Below are 16,034 nucleotides of genomic sequence, written 5' to 3'. Positions count from 1 at the left end.
GTCACAAGCGGAATGGGATTGGATTCTCAGGACGATGGGAAGTGAGGAAGTGGATTCCTTTTACCATCTCCAGCTGACACATTGTGGGGATGTGATCAAGAAGGCGCCAGTCAAGCTCTCTCACCCCATGTTCTGTAGACAGTGACTTTGCAGGGTTGTGTAACAGCTGAGATCACTTACACCACTGTGCATGCACATCACGAGATACTCGCTTGGTCACGGACTGTTTTGTGCGGTGTGCTGGTATAAGCTTCATCATGAAAGCCCTGGCTGCTGCTGCATAGGGGCTCCACTGAAGCAACATCATGGTTATGTTATATGAAGCTATGTTATGGCTCCGTTATGGTTGTGTTACGGCAACTGCGTCAGCCAGGAGAGAATAGATGTATCTTCAGTTCGTTATGGCTGCTCGTGTCTGCTTCCAGCCTCTTAGCTCACAAATTGCCTACCCTGGGTTCAGGGAACAGTGCAGACAGTGTGAATAGCGAGACAGTTGATGCTGTGAGTAAGATCAGCTGAACTCATGTGTTGTTCATTATATATTTAAATGGCAACACTAATAAGAAATTTTCACAAAGAGTTAAAGGGAGAACAAAGTATATGACTGTGATGCTATTTCTGATGAGTCCCTGAAAGCTTAATATTTAGCTCGGTGCCAGGAAGACCATCTACTTATACTGTAGAATGTTCAGTTGGGCTTAAATAAATGCTGAGGTTCATTAAGGCCCCTGGTGCTAATTCACTTTATTGCAACCTCGGGGGTAGAGGGGAGGGAATATCTGTGCGCTCACAAGAATTGAATGATAATCTGGAGGAAGACAGGTCATTCACACCTGTGTCCAAGATCTGATTTTGTTTTTTTTCCACTGCAACTCTGGCAAGTTACTAACTCTTCTAAACCTTTTTATTTTCTCAAAGGTGAAATGTGGATATTAATGATGAGGAGAAAGTAAGATAATGTGACTAAAGTAAATACTTAGCATGGTCTGCACCTCGTAAGGGCTTAGTAAGTGAGAGTGACTTTGTATGCTATGACTACTGACTTAAAACTACAGAAGATTTGTCTTCTAATAGGAGTTCCCAGTTAGTGGTAAAGAACCCGCCTGCCAGTGTAGGAGATGTGAGAGAGATATGGGTTTGATCCCTGAGTCAGGAAGATCCCCTGGAGGAGGGCATGGCAACCCACTTCAGTATTCTTGCCTGGAGAATCCCATGGACAGAGGAGCCTAGTGGGCTACTGTCCATAAAGAACAGACAAAATAAGATACCAAAGAGGAAGCCGTACCTTAGAAACCACAATATTTGGTTCATGTTACTCTATAGGTGTTTATTTCTCTTTATTTCCTTGCCTTGAGGGAAGTGGTATAAACGTTGTAATCAAGACTGTGGGCTTGTAGAGCACATTTAACTCAGTCCTGTGGAATTAACTGGATATTCCAGTTTTATCTTCATATCTTTTCCAATTCAGTCTCAGCACTACTAGTGATAATAGCTAACATGTATGGACTGCTTCCTGGGTAGTTAGCACTGTTCTGAACACTTTAACATTATTAACGACTTAAATCTCACAAAGCTAGAAGGTGGCCAGTATTACTGCCTCCACTGGTGCAGATGAGAAGACAGAAAGGCAGACAGGTTAAGTACCTTACCCTAAGATAACGCCTTTGGTGAATGGTGGAGTTGGAATTCAATCCCAGGCACTTACATAGTTTGCTGTCTCTAGCACTTCATTTCAATTCCACTGGGGGCCTTAAGAGTGGATTTAAGTTGTCACAGCTTTTCTGCCTTGGGGATCAGGGTTTCACACCCTGCTGCCAGCCACCAGCCATTCAGGTAGGTTCAGCAAAATATTGAAAAACAGGAGCGATCACATTGTCTTGATTAACTATAAATGTTAGTCATTACAATACAAGATTTGAGGGTCAGGTCTTTCAGTGCTTATACCCAAAGAAGGAAGACGGATTTGTGTAAGAAGGTATCTAAGAAGTTCTCACATGCTTAGCAAGAAAGCTAAATTAAGCCTTGTGTTGGGTAAAATTATAAACATGCTGTCTGCCTCAGATGAGTAAGTGTATATAAATACAACAGTTGGTGTACATGGCCTTAATGTTATAGCTTCCTTTTTTGTGTAATGTAAATCACCAAATAGGAGCATTTCCATCTGACATAAACTGTCAGTCTTAGAAGAGCACGTTGTAGGATTAAATGCATGTTATACAACAACGAACCTTGCCCTTTCCTGCAGCCTGGTGATTTTTTTTTTTCTTTCCCTATCCAGTGGTTAGTACTAAGGCCTGAAACCCTCACTTAGAGAACAAAGTGGCTTAGCAGTAATGGAGCCTGTGTGAGGCTAAGAGAAGAGTAATGAACATGCCCTGCAAGCTTCCTGCCTAGATGCAGGTGCAGGAATCAGGAGGTCATGAATAATGCATGACATGCAGATTAGACGGTGGTTTCTCCTACTGGGATTTTGACTTTGCTACCTGCCTGGCTGCTATATGTGGAAAGAAGGTAGGCGATGGTAAGAAGTGTCACCACTTAAAGACAGAGCACACAGAAATACAGCGTATTTCTTTGAAGAAATGAAATTTGGCAAGTAGCTGAAATGCAAATTTATGGTCTACTTTCCTCAAATAAAGTAAGCTCCGAGTTATCAGTTTACTCACTTTGGGAAGGGAAAAAACCTTTCTTATTTTACCATTTTGATGTAAAAAGCTTTATAATGATTTGATCACACAAAATCAGGAATTATTTGAAGAGGTTAAACAGTTATAAAAATTAACTGCTTATAGTGTTGATCTGTGGGTCAATAGAGTTTTGCTAAAAGATACAGTTACCTAGAGAATATTGTACTGTAAGTTGCGTGTGTGTGCTCGGCTGCTCAGTCATGTCTGACTCTTTGCAACCCCATGGACTGTAGCCCACCAGGCTTCTCTGTCCATGGGATTCTCCAGGCAGGAATACTGGAACAGGTTGCCATTTCCTACTGCAGGGAATCTTCCCAACCCAGGGATCAAACCACAGTCCCCTGTGTCTCCTGTATTGGCAAGCAGATTCTTTACCACTGCCTCAACTGAGAAGCCCAGCTATAGGTTAAACAGACCCATTTTTTTTCCCACTGATACATGCAGTGAGACGCATTAGTGAGAGAATATTTCTATACTATCAAACTTCACCTCGTAGAATTATCATGATGACTAAAAGTAAGGTTAAGGAGGAATCAATATGCAGTAAACATTTAAAGGATGCAGAGTGAATTAAAGAACGTGTGTGTATTTGGGCTGCTGCTGCTAAGTCACATCAGTCGTGTCCGACTCTGTGCGACCCCATAGACGGCAGCCCACCAGGCTCCCCCGTCCCTGGGAGTCTCTCCAGGCAAGAGTACTGGAGTGGGTTGCCAGTGCCTTCTCCGGTATTTGGGCTATTACTTGTTAAAACTGTATTCAGGCAGTAGGATTCTGACACCCCAGGGGGAATGTAGGCAAGGCTCAAGAGGATTTCCTTCATTTTCCCCTAGGTCAGGGGACTTTAACTGGACAGACATTTTTTGGCTCACAGCTCTTGAATTTTCATGATTGTATTTCAAGCAGACAGACTGAAAGAAAAAAAGAGAGCAGGGGAAAAAAGAGCCTTGTTACCTTGTGTGTAACTCTTGTGCATTTTTATTGCATGTTTGTTCACTGTGTCCCCAATTTGGGGTACTGGAATATGAACTGGCTTTCATTTCTAGCTGAGTCTGTCATTTCCGCTAGGCCCCAGGTTGGCCGAATGCCAAGACCAACAGGTGATCCTTGTAGCTGCAAAACAGCAGGAAGTGGTCCGTACTTGAATGAGACAGTTCACCAGAGGGGCTGTCTGGCCGCTCTCCATCTTTCTGCATAATTAACACCCCCTCCCCCACATGGAGCAGGAAATCTGCGCTGAGCAGCTCAGCTGCAGCAGCCATTGAGAAGGGCTGTGAGGAAAAGAATGTTAATAAGGGATGTTGGAAGAAATAAGCCTTCTGAGTGCAAAGTGCAGTCTGGCTCTGGATTTACAGAAAGACTGGATTTGGCCCTTCAGAGGGGCTAGAACTGTTTTGTCTGTTTTGAAATGATTCTCACTTACTGAGCCACTGTGGAGAACGGGGATTCTAATGAACCTTGGGGCTCTTGATTCTAACTGGACTTTAAGACCTATTTAAAATCCCGGTTTACTTTCTTGTCTTGTGAATAAGAGTAATGACTGAGATCTAAAGGGTAAAGATAGCACAAGCCTAAGCACTGCCTAGATCTCACAAGTACCTGGTAAAGAGAGAAGAAAGCAGGAAGTGGAGCAAATTGTGCTGCCAGTAGGTGACCCACAAAGAGGTGGAGGTTCATGGAGGTTCAGTAGCTAACTCCTGCTTGGAAGACATCAGCAGTACCTAGAAATTTCAAGCATTTCCAGTGGATGACTCCAACCCAAGGAGCTTGTACAACAATATGGTCTTTACTGTCTTTTCCCCATTATTTAGCTAAAGATTTGAATTGACATGGCCTCCTTCAAAGCCTGGCTAGAGAGCATCACATATAGAAGACCTTTCACCTAAAGATAACTACTCACCCATCCTTCTTCCCACAGATTCTGTGCCTGGGCATTTGGATGAAGTTACTATAAGGGGCCAGCACCCCACTCCAGTATTTTTACCTGGAAAATTCCATGGACAGAGGAGGAATGTTGGAAGAAATAAACCTTCTGAGTGCAAAGTGCAGTCTGGCAGGCTGCAGTCTTTTGGGTTGCGAAGAGTCAGACCTGACTTGAAGTGACTTAGTACAGCACAGTAGTATAAGGGATGGGGGTTAATCTTTTCCTCTGACCTCTCAAGTTTAGTGTCTGAAGGTGTGCAGATTAAACTGACAATAGGTAGGTTAGCTAGAGGCAAGAACAGCTTATTTACACATAAAACATGCATTCATGTTTGCAGGAATACTCAGTGATGAGTAATTCAAAGGGGTGGTTAGAATTTGGGACTTACGTACCACTTTAACAAAGGCAAAAAAATTGTGGAGTATTGCTTTGTCAAAAGACAAGGGCGTCTAGGGGGCTGCATTTTAGGGAGGTAGCAAGGAAGTGTATGGGGGGGTCGGTGGAAACTCACGGTAAATAAGGGTTGTTTATGCCAGCTCATCTCAATACCATTTCTAGGGATGAGTTGTATGTTGTACTCCTTTTCCTGATATGGGGATTGTTAGATGGAAGACCTTTTCAAATTAAAATTTCCTTATAGAGGAAAGGTAGAGAGCTCTTCCCGTGTTTGTGTTTGTGGCTGCCTTCAATCAAAATAATCATTATGCCAAAGTAACATATTTGGGGAGGGTGTATGCCGATCTCCTTTGCTATGTTACTTAAGGGCTTTAAATCTAGAAGTTGACTGAGGGAATGTGCACTTTTAGACTGTCTCTTTGTGTCCTTCTTGTGGGAACAGGTAGCAGAAAGGGCTTGTTGAGGGTCAGCCTTAGACCTTACTTTATTTTTATGCACTCCTAAACCTGGCAGGGATTAGGTTGGCAACAGTAACTTTTTGTTGGACTGAATGAATGAAGCAACTTATTAAAACTGGTCCTGCTTTGCAGGAGCTTCACAGGGAACATTGTGACAAATGCTTGTTATGTTAAAAGTGGTGTAAAAGGAAAGAGACTGCAGGTCTGTAGGCATAGGAATTGAACTGCATTCATTTACTAAGAGGTGCTTAGTTGTGGGCCATTCTACATTAAGCTAATCTGAAAGAGATCATTTATAAGCCAGATCACTTTTTGTTCACTTGTAATCAGGAAAATGCTTTTTTAATGACTGGATTATTCTCATCTACCTACTACAGGGTACATCCGTCCCCAGTATCAAGGGTCCGAGGAAATCGAATGAATAATCAGAAGTTTGCTTGGTGAGTATACAGTCAAAGTGATGAGAATTTATAAGTTCTATGGGAATTTTTAATAGGACTGTGTCAATTATTCCTGGTTCTCTGTAGAGAATGTATTTCTACTGCCTGAGCTACATTATTTCCCTTTCCTTTGGAAAATTCTAAACAAACATGAATAGAGTTCCTTTCCAGCCAAAAGTCTTCGTTCACCAAATACTGAGTGCAACATTTTTTTCCAAATAGATATGGCATATTTCCCAGGATTATCAACTGTTACGTTTTTAAAGAATGTGTCCCATTTTTTGAAGACACTATGTTTTTTAGTAAGATTTAGACAACTCAGATTTTTCTCAGGTACCAACTTCTATTTCTCATGAAAATTTTCATAATAAATTAATCTGTTACATTAAATTTGATGATTACTATTTAGATGCCCTTTTTCTAGCCTTAGCCTTAAATATCCAGGCATCTGTTTTTTAATTTGGGGAATATGAAGATCTTTCACTTGAACAAAAATAGAGATGAAACTTACCAGAAATAACCTGAAAAGTTATTTTAACCACAGAATATTGATTACTAATTTTTTTTTTTTTGGCCATGTGGGCCTTTGTCCCCTCTGGTGAAAGCGCAGAGTGTTAACCACTGGATTGCCAAAGAAGTCCTGACTACTGATTCTTTAAAGAGGAAACTTAAACTGTTTCACGAATATTTCATATAAAACAAACAAAACTCAATATATTTTTATTAATAAAATCCATATTTGTTTACATTACTTCATTCTCCAAAATTAACCTTTCCCCACATAGTATATCTTCAAAAAAAGAAGAAGTGAAGGAAGGAAGGGAGGGAGGGAAAAGAAAAGAAAAAGAATTGAATCGTGTACTGTCTTACTACAAAGGTGAATGGAAATTCACAGGTCTCCATTTTTGATTGAATTGTGGTTAGAGTGGGATTTTGATTAAAAACCATGGCTTTTTTTTAAGTATGGGAAGATGATTACCAAAGATTGAGCTTCCAAATTAATTTTACTCCTAAATGAGGATTATTTTTAGACACAAAATAATGATTCTTTGAATTTGAATAGTGCCTAATCAGCTCCCCTCCCTTCCCCCATTAAATCTAATTAACCCTCACAATAGCTTGATCTTGTTGTTAAATATTATGCTTTGGTTTTTCACAGAGGGGGAAATGGAATACAGAGGAAGCAGCCATTTGCTTACACACTGTGTAAAAGCTGGGGCATCCCTCACAATCACTATTTTTCACAATCACTAAAGCGTATTGTTCCCTGTCAAACCTGGAAAGCTGAGAGGATAATAACGCTGATGGCCATTACATAAAAGGAACGGGATAAACCAGGTTCTTTGTTGACTGCATGGAATTGCTCTTACTTTTTAGTCCAAAGCACATCATACTGAAGAAACTTCACTACAGATAGAGATTGTGAGACGCTCAAAGTGAGTGACGTAAGCTAATGGGTAGAGTGCCATGTTGTCAGGAGAGAGGCCCAGTTTCTGCAGCTTACATTTCAGTGGCTAAATGTGCACCACTGAGTCCATAACACATTTTCTTTTCTTTGCTTTTCCTGGAGTATTAGAGTAACAATAACTTGTTCTTACATAATTCATAGCACATAATTTGGTTAGTAAGTTTAAACCAGTTTTATCTGCAGAGAAGTAATCCATGAAAAACAAAAAGGATCTTTAATACTAGCCTTGAGAAAATTCAACTTGTATTTATTCAACAACATTTATTTATACTCCCAAGCACTAGGTTAGAAAGATAAATAAAACATGGTTTCTGTCTTTATGGGGCTTACTGTCTTGAAGGATGTGTGTGTGTGAGTGTGTGTGAGTGTGATGTCACATATATATAATGTACAATATTATATAATACAAATAACATAATAAAATGTGGATAATGCTCTAAGATATACGTTCATAGTACAACATCCAGAGGAGAATAATTATCAACTTTATTTAAGACTAGTTTGGGAATGGACAGTATGGAAGGGGAAAAAATATAAAGACAGAAAAGGATTATCAGAAAACTGATTGCCAAGAAGGTTTTCGAGTAAAGGCTCAAAATTAATAGAAAAAACAGAGTCCTGACAAAGTGCTTTATTTATTGATTGAAACACAGGTACAAAGACCTGGAGACATTTCTAACTTATTTGGTTGTGAGTTTAGTTACAAATCCTGTTGCAAAAACTACCTTGAATTTTTCTTACGTAAATATTATGAAACTGTTATATGGAAATAAATCATATAGGAAAGCTAGGAAGAAGCTCAATGAATCATACAACATCTACATCTACTTAAGTGATGAACTGTTGCTATTTCTTTGTGAAATATTCTCTCTGAAGATCTAAAAGTTTTAAATACTCTTGCTAGCCATGGATATGAAAGCGATAGTTGCTCTTTCCAAAACAGAAGTTTCGGGATAATTTACAGAATTAGATACCAAATTCAACACTAACTTGGTTCTGGCTTGAGTTATATCCACAAGTACTATATATAAGTGGTGTTGGGTGAAGTCAGCAAGTGCTCCAATCAGTTAAAAAATACTGTTCATCATATAAACAATTAAATCTCAGTAAAAGATGAAAAAACTTGAACCTGTAAGTTATGCCTAGGGAATGCATGACAATTGGTAGATTGTAAATGTCAGTGGCTGTGGTTGAGGTCTCAAACCAATGCTTATTATTGACTAAAGATGGCTTAATATTATAAGTAGTGTTTTTCTACGCATATGTTAATGTGAGAGGCAGTGTCCATCCCCTGGCCTCATTCCTGTGGCAGGAATTCCTCTGGAGCTGAAGAAATGTGTGGGAAAAAATGTCTGTTCAAGACAAACAGACCTGCTGGATGGAAAGAAAATATAGCTAAAAAATGTACGTAACCAGGAAGGAGCTGAAAGCACGAGGATGTAAAGGGGTCTGGTGGCAGATGTCTGTTAGAGGTATCTGCTCACTTTCAGGGATTAAGGAATGGCAGTAAGAACTTCTTGCAAGATATATTAGCACCCTAATAAAAAACATGAGGTCATCGGACAACTCATTTAATATTCAATTAATCAGCGGTAGCAATCCAGACCAGACATAAACTCTGCCCATCAGAATGACTCTCCCCTCTCTGCCATTCCACTGTAGTAATATTTGTTGATCTGAGGATTGATGAAGTGTTTGAGGTTCAGCATATGAATTTCATTCACTGTGTCATGTGTCACAGCTCTTGTTTCATGCATTCCTTTGTCCGACAACTAGAGCATTTGCTATTTTTTTCTTGCAATGCTATATTTTTTCTTGCATATGATAATGACAGGGGCAAAAATAGTTTGCTCCTTGTGGGGCAAATGAGGGGAAACGGGGTAAATCTTCTTAGAGGGTTGAATCTATAGGTAGACTTTTCTTCTTCACAGGTCTTTTTGCTTGAAACTATCGTATTCTGATACCAAACTCACAAAGAGTGGCTGTTTCCAAGTCATCTTTCAGCGCTTTTATCCCCAGAGCTATTCTAGAGTCTGAGATGTACAAACGTGTTTGGTGTGAATGTGTAGGGTGGACCAGGACAGGGCGGGGCTTGTTGGGGAATATCTCTGAAATGAACATTGAAGTTGATTTAAGGCTCCAAACTTGCCAGTCTCAGTGGGAGGATTCCAAAATCCTCATTTTTTGCTTTTTATTTTTTCTTCTCTTTATGTATTTTTCCTTCCATCCGGCCCCAATCCAAAAGTTTTCAAAGACTTGGGTGTATATGGTTGTTTGATGACGGCGTAGTCATGGTTATGCTCTGTACCCAAAACATTTGCGTGGGGCTGTTTTGTGCAGAGTTATGTGTCACATAGTAGAGACTCTAGACTATTTATATTATGATGGCAAAATCAGGCATTGTTAATAGGAATTGCCATTAGTAAAATAGGATTAATTTTCTCTAACGATCCAGATACTGTCACCACCAGTCTCAATTATGATTCCTTTCTTACCAACATGCCTGAGATGTTATGTAGCTGTCTGCAAAAGAAGCTCTAGTTTTAATAGCATATCCATGCCAATTATGACACATTCTGGGTGTGGATCACATTTCACATTTGGAAGTGAAAAAGTTCTGTGTCACCAATTTAGGGAAGGGCAGGAAGAGCCTTTTCACACTTTGATGTTTTATGGTTGGATATGCTGTGCTACAGTGAACTTAAATGTTTATATGCATATAGTTGCAAATGTTAGACATGACTTCATTGAATCTTTCTGAACAGTGTAACTAATATGGATTTTGGTCATAAAAATAAGAACATTGCTTCTTGTTTAAACTTTTTGCCTTAATAGAGGAAGGCACTCAAGTGGTTGCTACTGGAAACCTTTGAGAAAGCTGAGATAGAACTAGCTCTTCAAAGGGTGTTGGGGGGACAGGACATTTCTGAATGCAGTAGTTATCAGTTGTGGGGCTGAAAAGGAACTGTCGTTTTTGTTGTTGTTTTTGGCACTCAGTCATGTTCGACTCTTTGGGACCCCATGGACTGTAGCCCTGCAGGCTCCTCTGTCCATTGGATTTCCCATTAAAGAATACTGGAGTGGGTTGCCATTTCCTTCTCCAGGGGATCTTCTTGACCCAGGGATCGAACCCACATCTCCTGCATTGGCAGACAGATTCTTTACCTTGGAGCCACCAGGGAAGCCTCTTGAACTGTAAACGTCATCAAGTTGAATTCAACTTCTCACTTTTTCAGACACAGAGATGGAGATCCAAGGACAGAAATGTGTTCCTTGTCAGATGCGGGCATAAGCCCAGTTCTCTACACTCCTGTCCAGCCATCTTTCTGCTCGGTGGCAGTTAGTTACCTGTGGGCAGAGCAAGAGAAATGCTAAAGATTAAGTCAGATGGATGTTTAATTCATTACAAGCTAAGCAGAAGGCTTTTGTCTGGGAAATTCCCATGAGCTTGATGTGATGGGGGAGAGAAAGAAGAAAGGCCTGATAAAGACATGGCTTTCCCTTCCAATCTGTGGCAGTTGATCCCTGCCAAAATGTTTACTCATCATCTTGCAGATCTTTGCATGCTCATTATTTATAGATAATATTGACTATGTTACTTTAATTACCAGAGCATTTCACTGCTTCTTGACTTACAGGGCAAAAATTATGATACTGTGTCTCAATTTTAATATGTGAAGATTCCAGTTCCCAGAATGCCTGCCTGGTCTTCATTTTTTTTTTTTTAATCCATACGTGTTGGCAAATAAGTAACAGCAGGTTGCCTTTAGATTTAGTTTGGAAGCATGTTCTTTCCAGTGTTTGATAACAGATTCAGAAAATGCGCGGCAGTTTATATAACCATAAAGCAGTTTGCAAGTTCTCTGTACACTGAATTACAATGCAAAGAAGCTTCCACAGTGATGCTACACTGAAAATCCCTTCAAATTCCTTTCTTTTCTTATGTTATAATCCAGTGTCAGCTAGTAAATTCCTCCATGACTTCCACCAGCTCCTCAAATTTAGCTTGGTGACCATTATGTATACTTTAAACTTGTGTGCTGTGTTTGAGATTTCCCTTAATGATCATTGGTCTAATTTTCTTTAATTCTCTGTTACCCAGAACTGCAGCAAGAACAGTCATGATAAAAATGTTTCACATACCTGTTAATATCAGCTGATTTTTGTATCTAGTATTCCTTCAACCACAATAAAGATGATTTGGGAAAAAAATTAAAGCAGGTCATTTTTTAATTATGGGAGAATTAAGGCTATAAGATTCTGCTGAGCTAAAAGGTCACCACTTTTGAGTTGTTTCTCTATTAAAAGTCCATTCATAATTTGTTTTTACCAACCAGCTGCTCAGAACCATATTACTCGGCCTGTCAGTATACCCTCTGTTCTTCCTGGCATCTTAGCCCTGGAGCTATGTGTGGTACTATTGTGTCTTAAAGCATCTCTACTGTATTAACTAGTTTTATTTTATCTTATATATATTGTAAAAATTTATTTGTCTGCACCGGGCCTTAGTTGCTGCCTGTAGGATCTCGTTTCCTAACCAGGGATCACACCTAGGCCGTCTGCGTTGGGAAGGCGGAGTCTTAGCCACTGGATCACCATGGAAGTCCTTGTATTAACTCATTTTAATATGGTCCCATATTCGTTCAGTATTCAAAAGGACTTTAGAAAAATCTAAAAATACACAGAGACGTTACAACATACTTCTATATAATGCACAGGTCAAAGAAATTTCAAGAGAAATTTAAAAATACTTTTAACTACAGTTGACCCTTGAACAAGTGGGGTTATTGGCACTGACAGACCTCGTGTAGTTGAAAGTCTATGGATAACTTTATAGTTGGGCCTGCATTTCCATGGTTCCCTACATATGGTTCCAGTCAACCTCAGGTTTTGTAGTACTATAGTACATACTTATAGAAAAAAATCCCCATATAAGTTGACCCACACATTTCAAACCCATGTTGTTTGATTAAAGGTCAGATGTAAATGAAAGTGAAAACACAGGTTATCAAATTTTGTAGGAAGCATATAAAGTAGAGCTTAGGAGGAAATCTATTGCATTGAATGCATATTTTATAAAAGAGGAAGGATCTAGAATCAGTTACATTAAGCTTTTACCTTAGGACACCAGAAAGAGGAGAGCAAATTAAATCCATAGTAAGCAGAAGAAAAGAAGCAAGAAAATGACTTGTTTGTAATTCTGGGACTTGTAGCATAGTTTCCTATAGTTGTTGTTTCTTAGCTTAAAGGTATAATCAGGAATCGTGATTGAATTTGGGAAAGCTACTAAAACTACAGCTTTGTACAGTTTTCAGGCGTGCAGTGGGCATTATTCTCTATCACAGTCTCGTCCCTGTTAAACTTTTCAGATGTAGACCTTTAAAATAACGGTCATGTTGTAATGAAACAGGCAGGATAAGAGGGTTGGGGAGTCATTAATGAATAAGACTTCCCTGGTGGCTCAGATGGTAAAGAATCTGCCTGCAATGCAGGATACCCAAGTTCGATCCCTGGGTCAGGAAGATCCCCTGGAGAAAGAAATGACAACCTACTCCAGTATTCTTGCCTGGGAAATCCCATGGACAGAGGAGCCTGGCGGGCTACAGTTCCTGGGGTTGCAAAGAGTCAGACACGACTTAGCAACTAAACAACAAATGAATGATGCAGGTAAAAAAACTGTCCCAATATGAAAAAAAAAGATACATCTTTGATAGTAGAATTACAAGTTCTCTGATAATTAATGTAAGACATTAAAACGATGAAAGTGTTACATTTGTTAGTAGCTCAGTCATATCCTACTCTTTGCAGTCCCATGGACTGTAGCCCTCCAGGCTTCTCTGTGCATGGAATTCTCCAGGCAAGAATACTGGAGTGGGTTGCCATTTCCTTCTCCAGGGGATCTTCCCAACCCCTGGGACTGAACCCAAATCTCCTGCATTGCAGGCAGATTCCTTACCATCTGAGCCACAAGGGAAGTCCAAAATGATGGAAGGTCTTATTTTATATCTATCCACAGGAGCCACAGTCTTTCTTAGTTTTCCACAAATTTTTCAGTGGATACATTTGGGCTAAAGGGTTAGCTAGTCAAACCTGACTTCTAAATATATATTTGAAAGAATAATGACTTAATGTTAGGACCCAATCAGAAATCCTAGTGTGTTCTTGAATATGCTGGGAATATTGCTCAGATCATAAATCTTAAGGGGGTTCCCTTGTGGGAATGCTTGGGGTACCAAGTGGGTTTGTTTTGATTTTCCTCTGCCAGTCATATTTTCAGTATCATCTTTCTAGCCATGGAGATTTCTCTATAGACACATGGACAGTGAACTAGCCATTTAAAAATCAAATAAGATATCATCTTACTATAACTTTTATCAGCTGACTGCTAGATTTTCATAAAGTTTCTTAGTGCTTTCCTTCAAATTGGCCATTTATTACATTTCTAAGTAGAGTACCAGATTACCTAAGGAACGACCAGTATCCTCATAATGAATATATTTCATCAGTTTTAAGATAGCAATAGATAGTGTGTGACCTATTTGCCCACCAATTACAGCCAACCAATATCACACGTAGGCTTCCCAGATGGCACTAGTGGTAAAGAATCCAGCTGCCAATGCAGGAGAAGCAAGTTCCATCTCTGGGTGGGGAAGATCCCCTGGAGAAGGAAATGGCAGCCGGCTCCAGCATTCTTGCCTGGGAAATCCCATGGACAGAGGAGCTGGGCGGGGGACAGTCCATGGGGTCACAAAGAGTCAAACACGACTGAGCATCTGAGCGCAACAGCATCACACAGGTTTTAGTCACAGCTGCTTCACATAAGCCCTCAGTTGGTAGCTGAAGAGCTGAGGACCCTGCTGGAATCTGTGGTCTGTAGCCATTACCTCTGTTTCAGTTTTCATTCAGTTCAGTCTCCTTTAGCGGGTGAGGTTCTTTGGTTGGAAGTAACGGAAACCGACTGAGTCTGTCTAATGTACTTGAAAGGTAATTTCGTTGAAGGACGTGAGGTGCGTTATGGAGTCAAAGGAAAAAGTGAGGAGTTGGTCCTTGGGAAACCCAGGGAGCAGAGCAGGACCTGGAAGCAGGTTGATTAAGAAGGTGCAATCTTGGAACGAGACAGCCCCAGCTCCTGGATCACAGTTGAGGACGCCAGAGTCCAATCAACCCAGCCCAACCTGACGCAGGTACCCAGCCTTTGACCTAGATGAGGGTAGGGTATCTTGTTTATCAATCCCATTAAAACCACGCACGATGAGGGATTTCCCAAAGGAAGAGGAGGTGCTGGTACCACACAGTGATGGGGAACATGCTACCTCTTAAACCAGCACCATCCACTTGCCATGTTACCAGTGAGCTAGAAGCTACCACTAAAGGCAGTTGATGAAAAGTGAAAGTCACTCAATTGTGTCCAATTCTTTGCCATCCCATGGACTATACACTTAATGGAATTCTCCAGGCCAGAAAACTTCAACATTATTCCTTGGAGTCAGTCTTTTCCTATATTTTGGATGACGAAGGCAGTCCTACGATTAGTAAGTAAAATTTAGTAATAAAAATAAATGGGTTCTCCCAGGCCTTACTCTTACATGTTCAAAGCATAAGAAGTGTTTAGCCAAAGTATTAATAGAATTCATTCTGAAAACTCACTAGCTTTATCCTAATCTCCTCAAGCCATCCATTTTTCTAGAAATCCTACTTTTTTTTTTTTTCAATTTTTACACTTATTTATTGTTGCTGTTCAGTAGCTCAGTCCCTCATGTATTTGCCATGAAGTGATGGGACAGGATGCCATGATCTTCATTTTTTGAATGTTGAGTTTTTTGGTTTTTTATTTTTAAACTTTACATAAATTCTACTTTGAATGGTATATTTCAAAAATTTTAAAACCAAGCACACTTAGCTATTGTGAAAAGATAAAGGCGCTTTCTGCTGCTGCTGCTGCTGCTGCTGAGTCGCGTCAGTCGTGTCCGACTGTGTGACCCCATAGACGGCAGCCCACCGGGCTCTCCCGTCCCTGGGATTCTCCAGGCAAGAACACTGGAGTGGGTTGCCATTGCCTTCTCCAGAGGAGCTTCCTAGGAAATGAATAAAGCTTGAAGTCTGCAGGCTTAGGTTCTAGTATAAATTTGTCACTTACACTAAATCAGACTTTCTGCTTCCTTCACCTCAGTGTTTCTATTGAATGAATGAATGATTTCTGACCTAAACTATTCAATTTGGTCTTGGGAAGAGTGCAACAGAGATAATCCTCATCATAGTATCACCTTGAAAGTGCTTTATAAACCCTAGGTATTAACCCATAGCTAAAGGCCAGCTGTACATAAAAGGAATCTTTTTCCACTGCCTGCATGATTTTTTTGATACACCTAGCAGTTATTATAACCCCAAACGAAGTGATAAGGTATTGGGTTGGCCAGAAAGACTGTAACATCTTTTGGAAAAAACTCAAACATTTTTGCCAACCCAGTACTTTGACTGTCCTGGGTCCTTCCTAACTTTAATAATTTAGAACCCTGAGCAGGTGAGTGTGCTTAGGTGGGACTGTGGTTAGATACATTAGATAAATACATACTCCAAGAAGGGCAGGTGTTACATCCAACCAGAAATGATAGCTTTCCTGGTTACAGATGTAGCCAATTTACTTCTGTTTCTACCAAGGCCAAA

General features: G+C 40.1%; 1 protein-coding gene across 18 annotated transcripts in view; it reads left to right on the top strand.

Moving 5' to 3' along the window:
• KLF12 (KLF transcription factor 12) overlaps positions 1-16,034 on the top strand; it is a 567,887-nt gene that overhangs the window by 473,682 nt on the left and 78,171 nt on the right. For all 18 annotated transcript variants that reach the window (XM_070800616.1, XM_070800623.1, XM_070800621.1 and 15 more), the window contains one exon: positions 5,840-5,902. In XM_070800616.1, coding sequence (XP_070656717.1) covers positions 5,840-5,902 — 63 coding nt within the window. The remainder of the gene's footprint in view (positions 1-5,839; positions 5,903-16,034) is intronic.

Source organism: Bos indicus, chromosome 12 (genome assembly GCF_029378745.1).
Source record: "Bos indicus isolate NIAB-ARS_2022 breed Sahiwal x Tharparkar chromosome 12, NIAB-ARS_B.indTharparkar_mat_pri_1.0, whole genome shotgun sequence".
Lineage (NCBI taxonomy): Eukaryota > Metazoa > Chordata > Mammalia > Artiodactyla > Bovidae > Bos > Bos indicus.
This window is presented reverse-complemented; position numbering and strand designations above follow the sequence as displayed.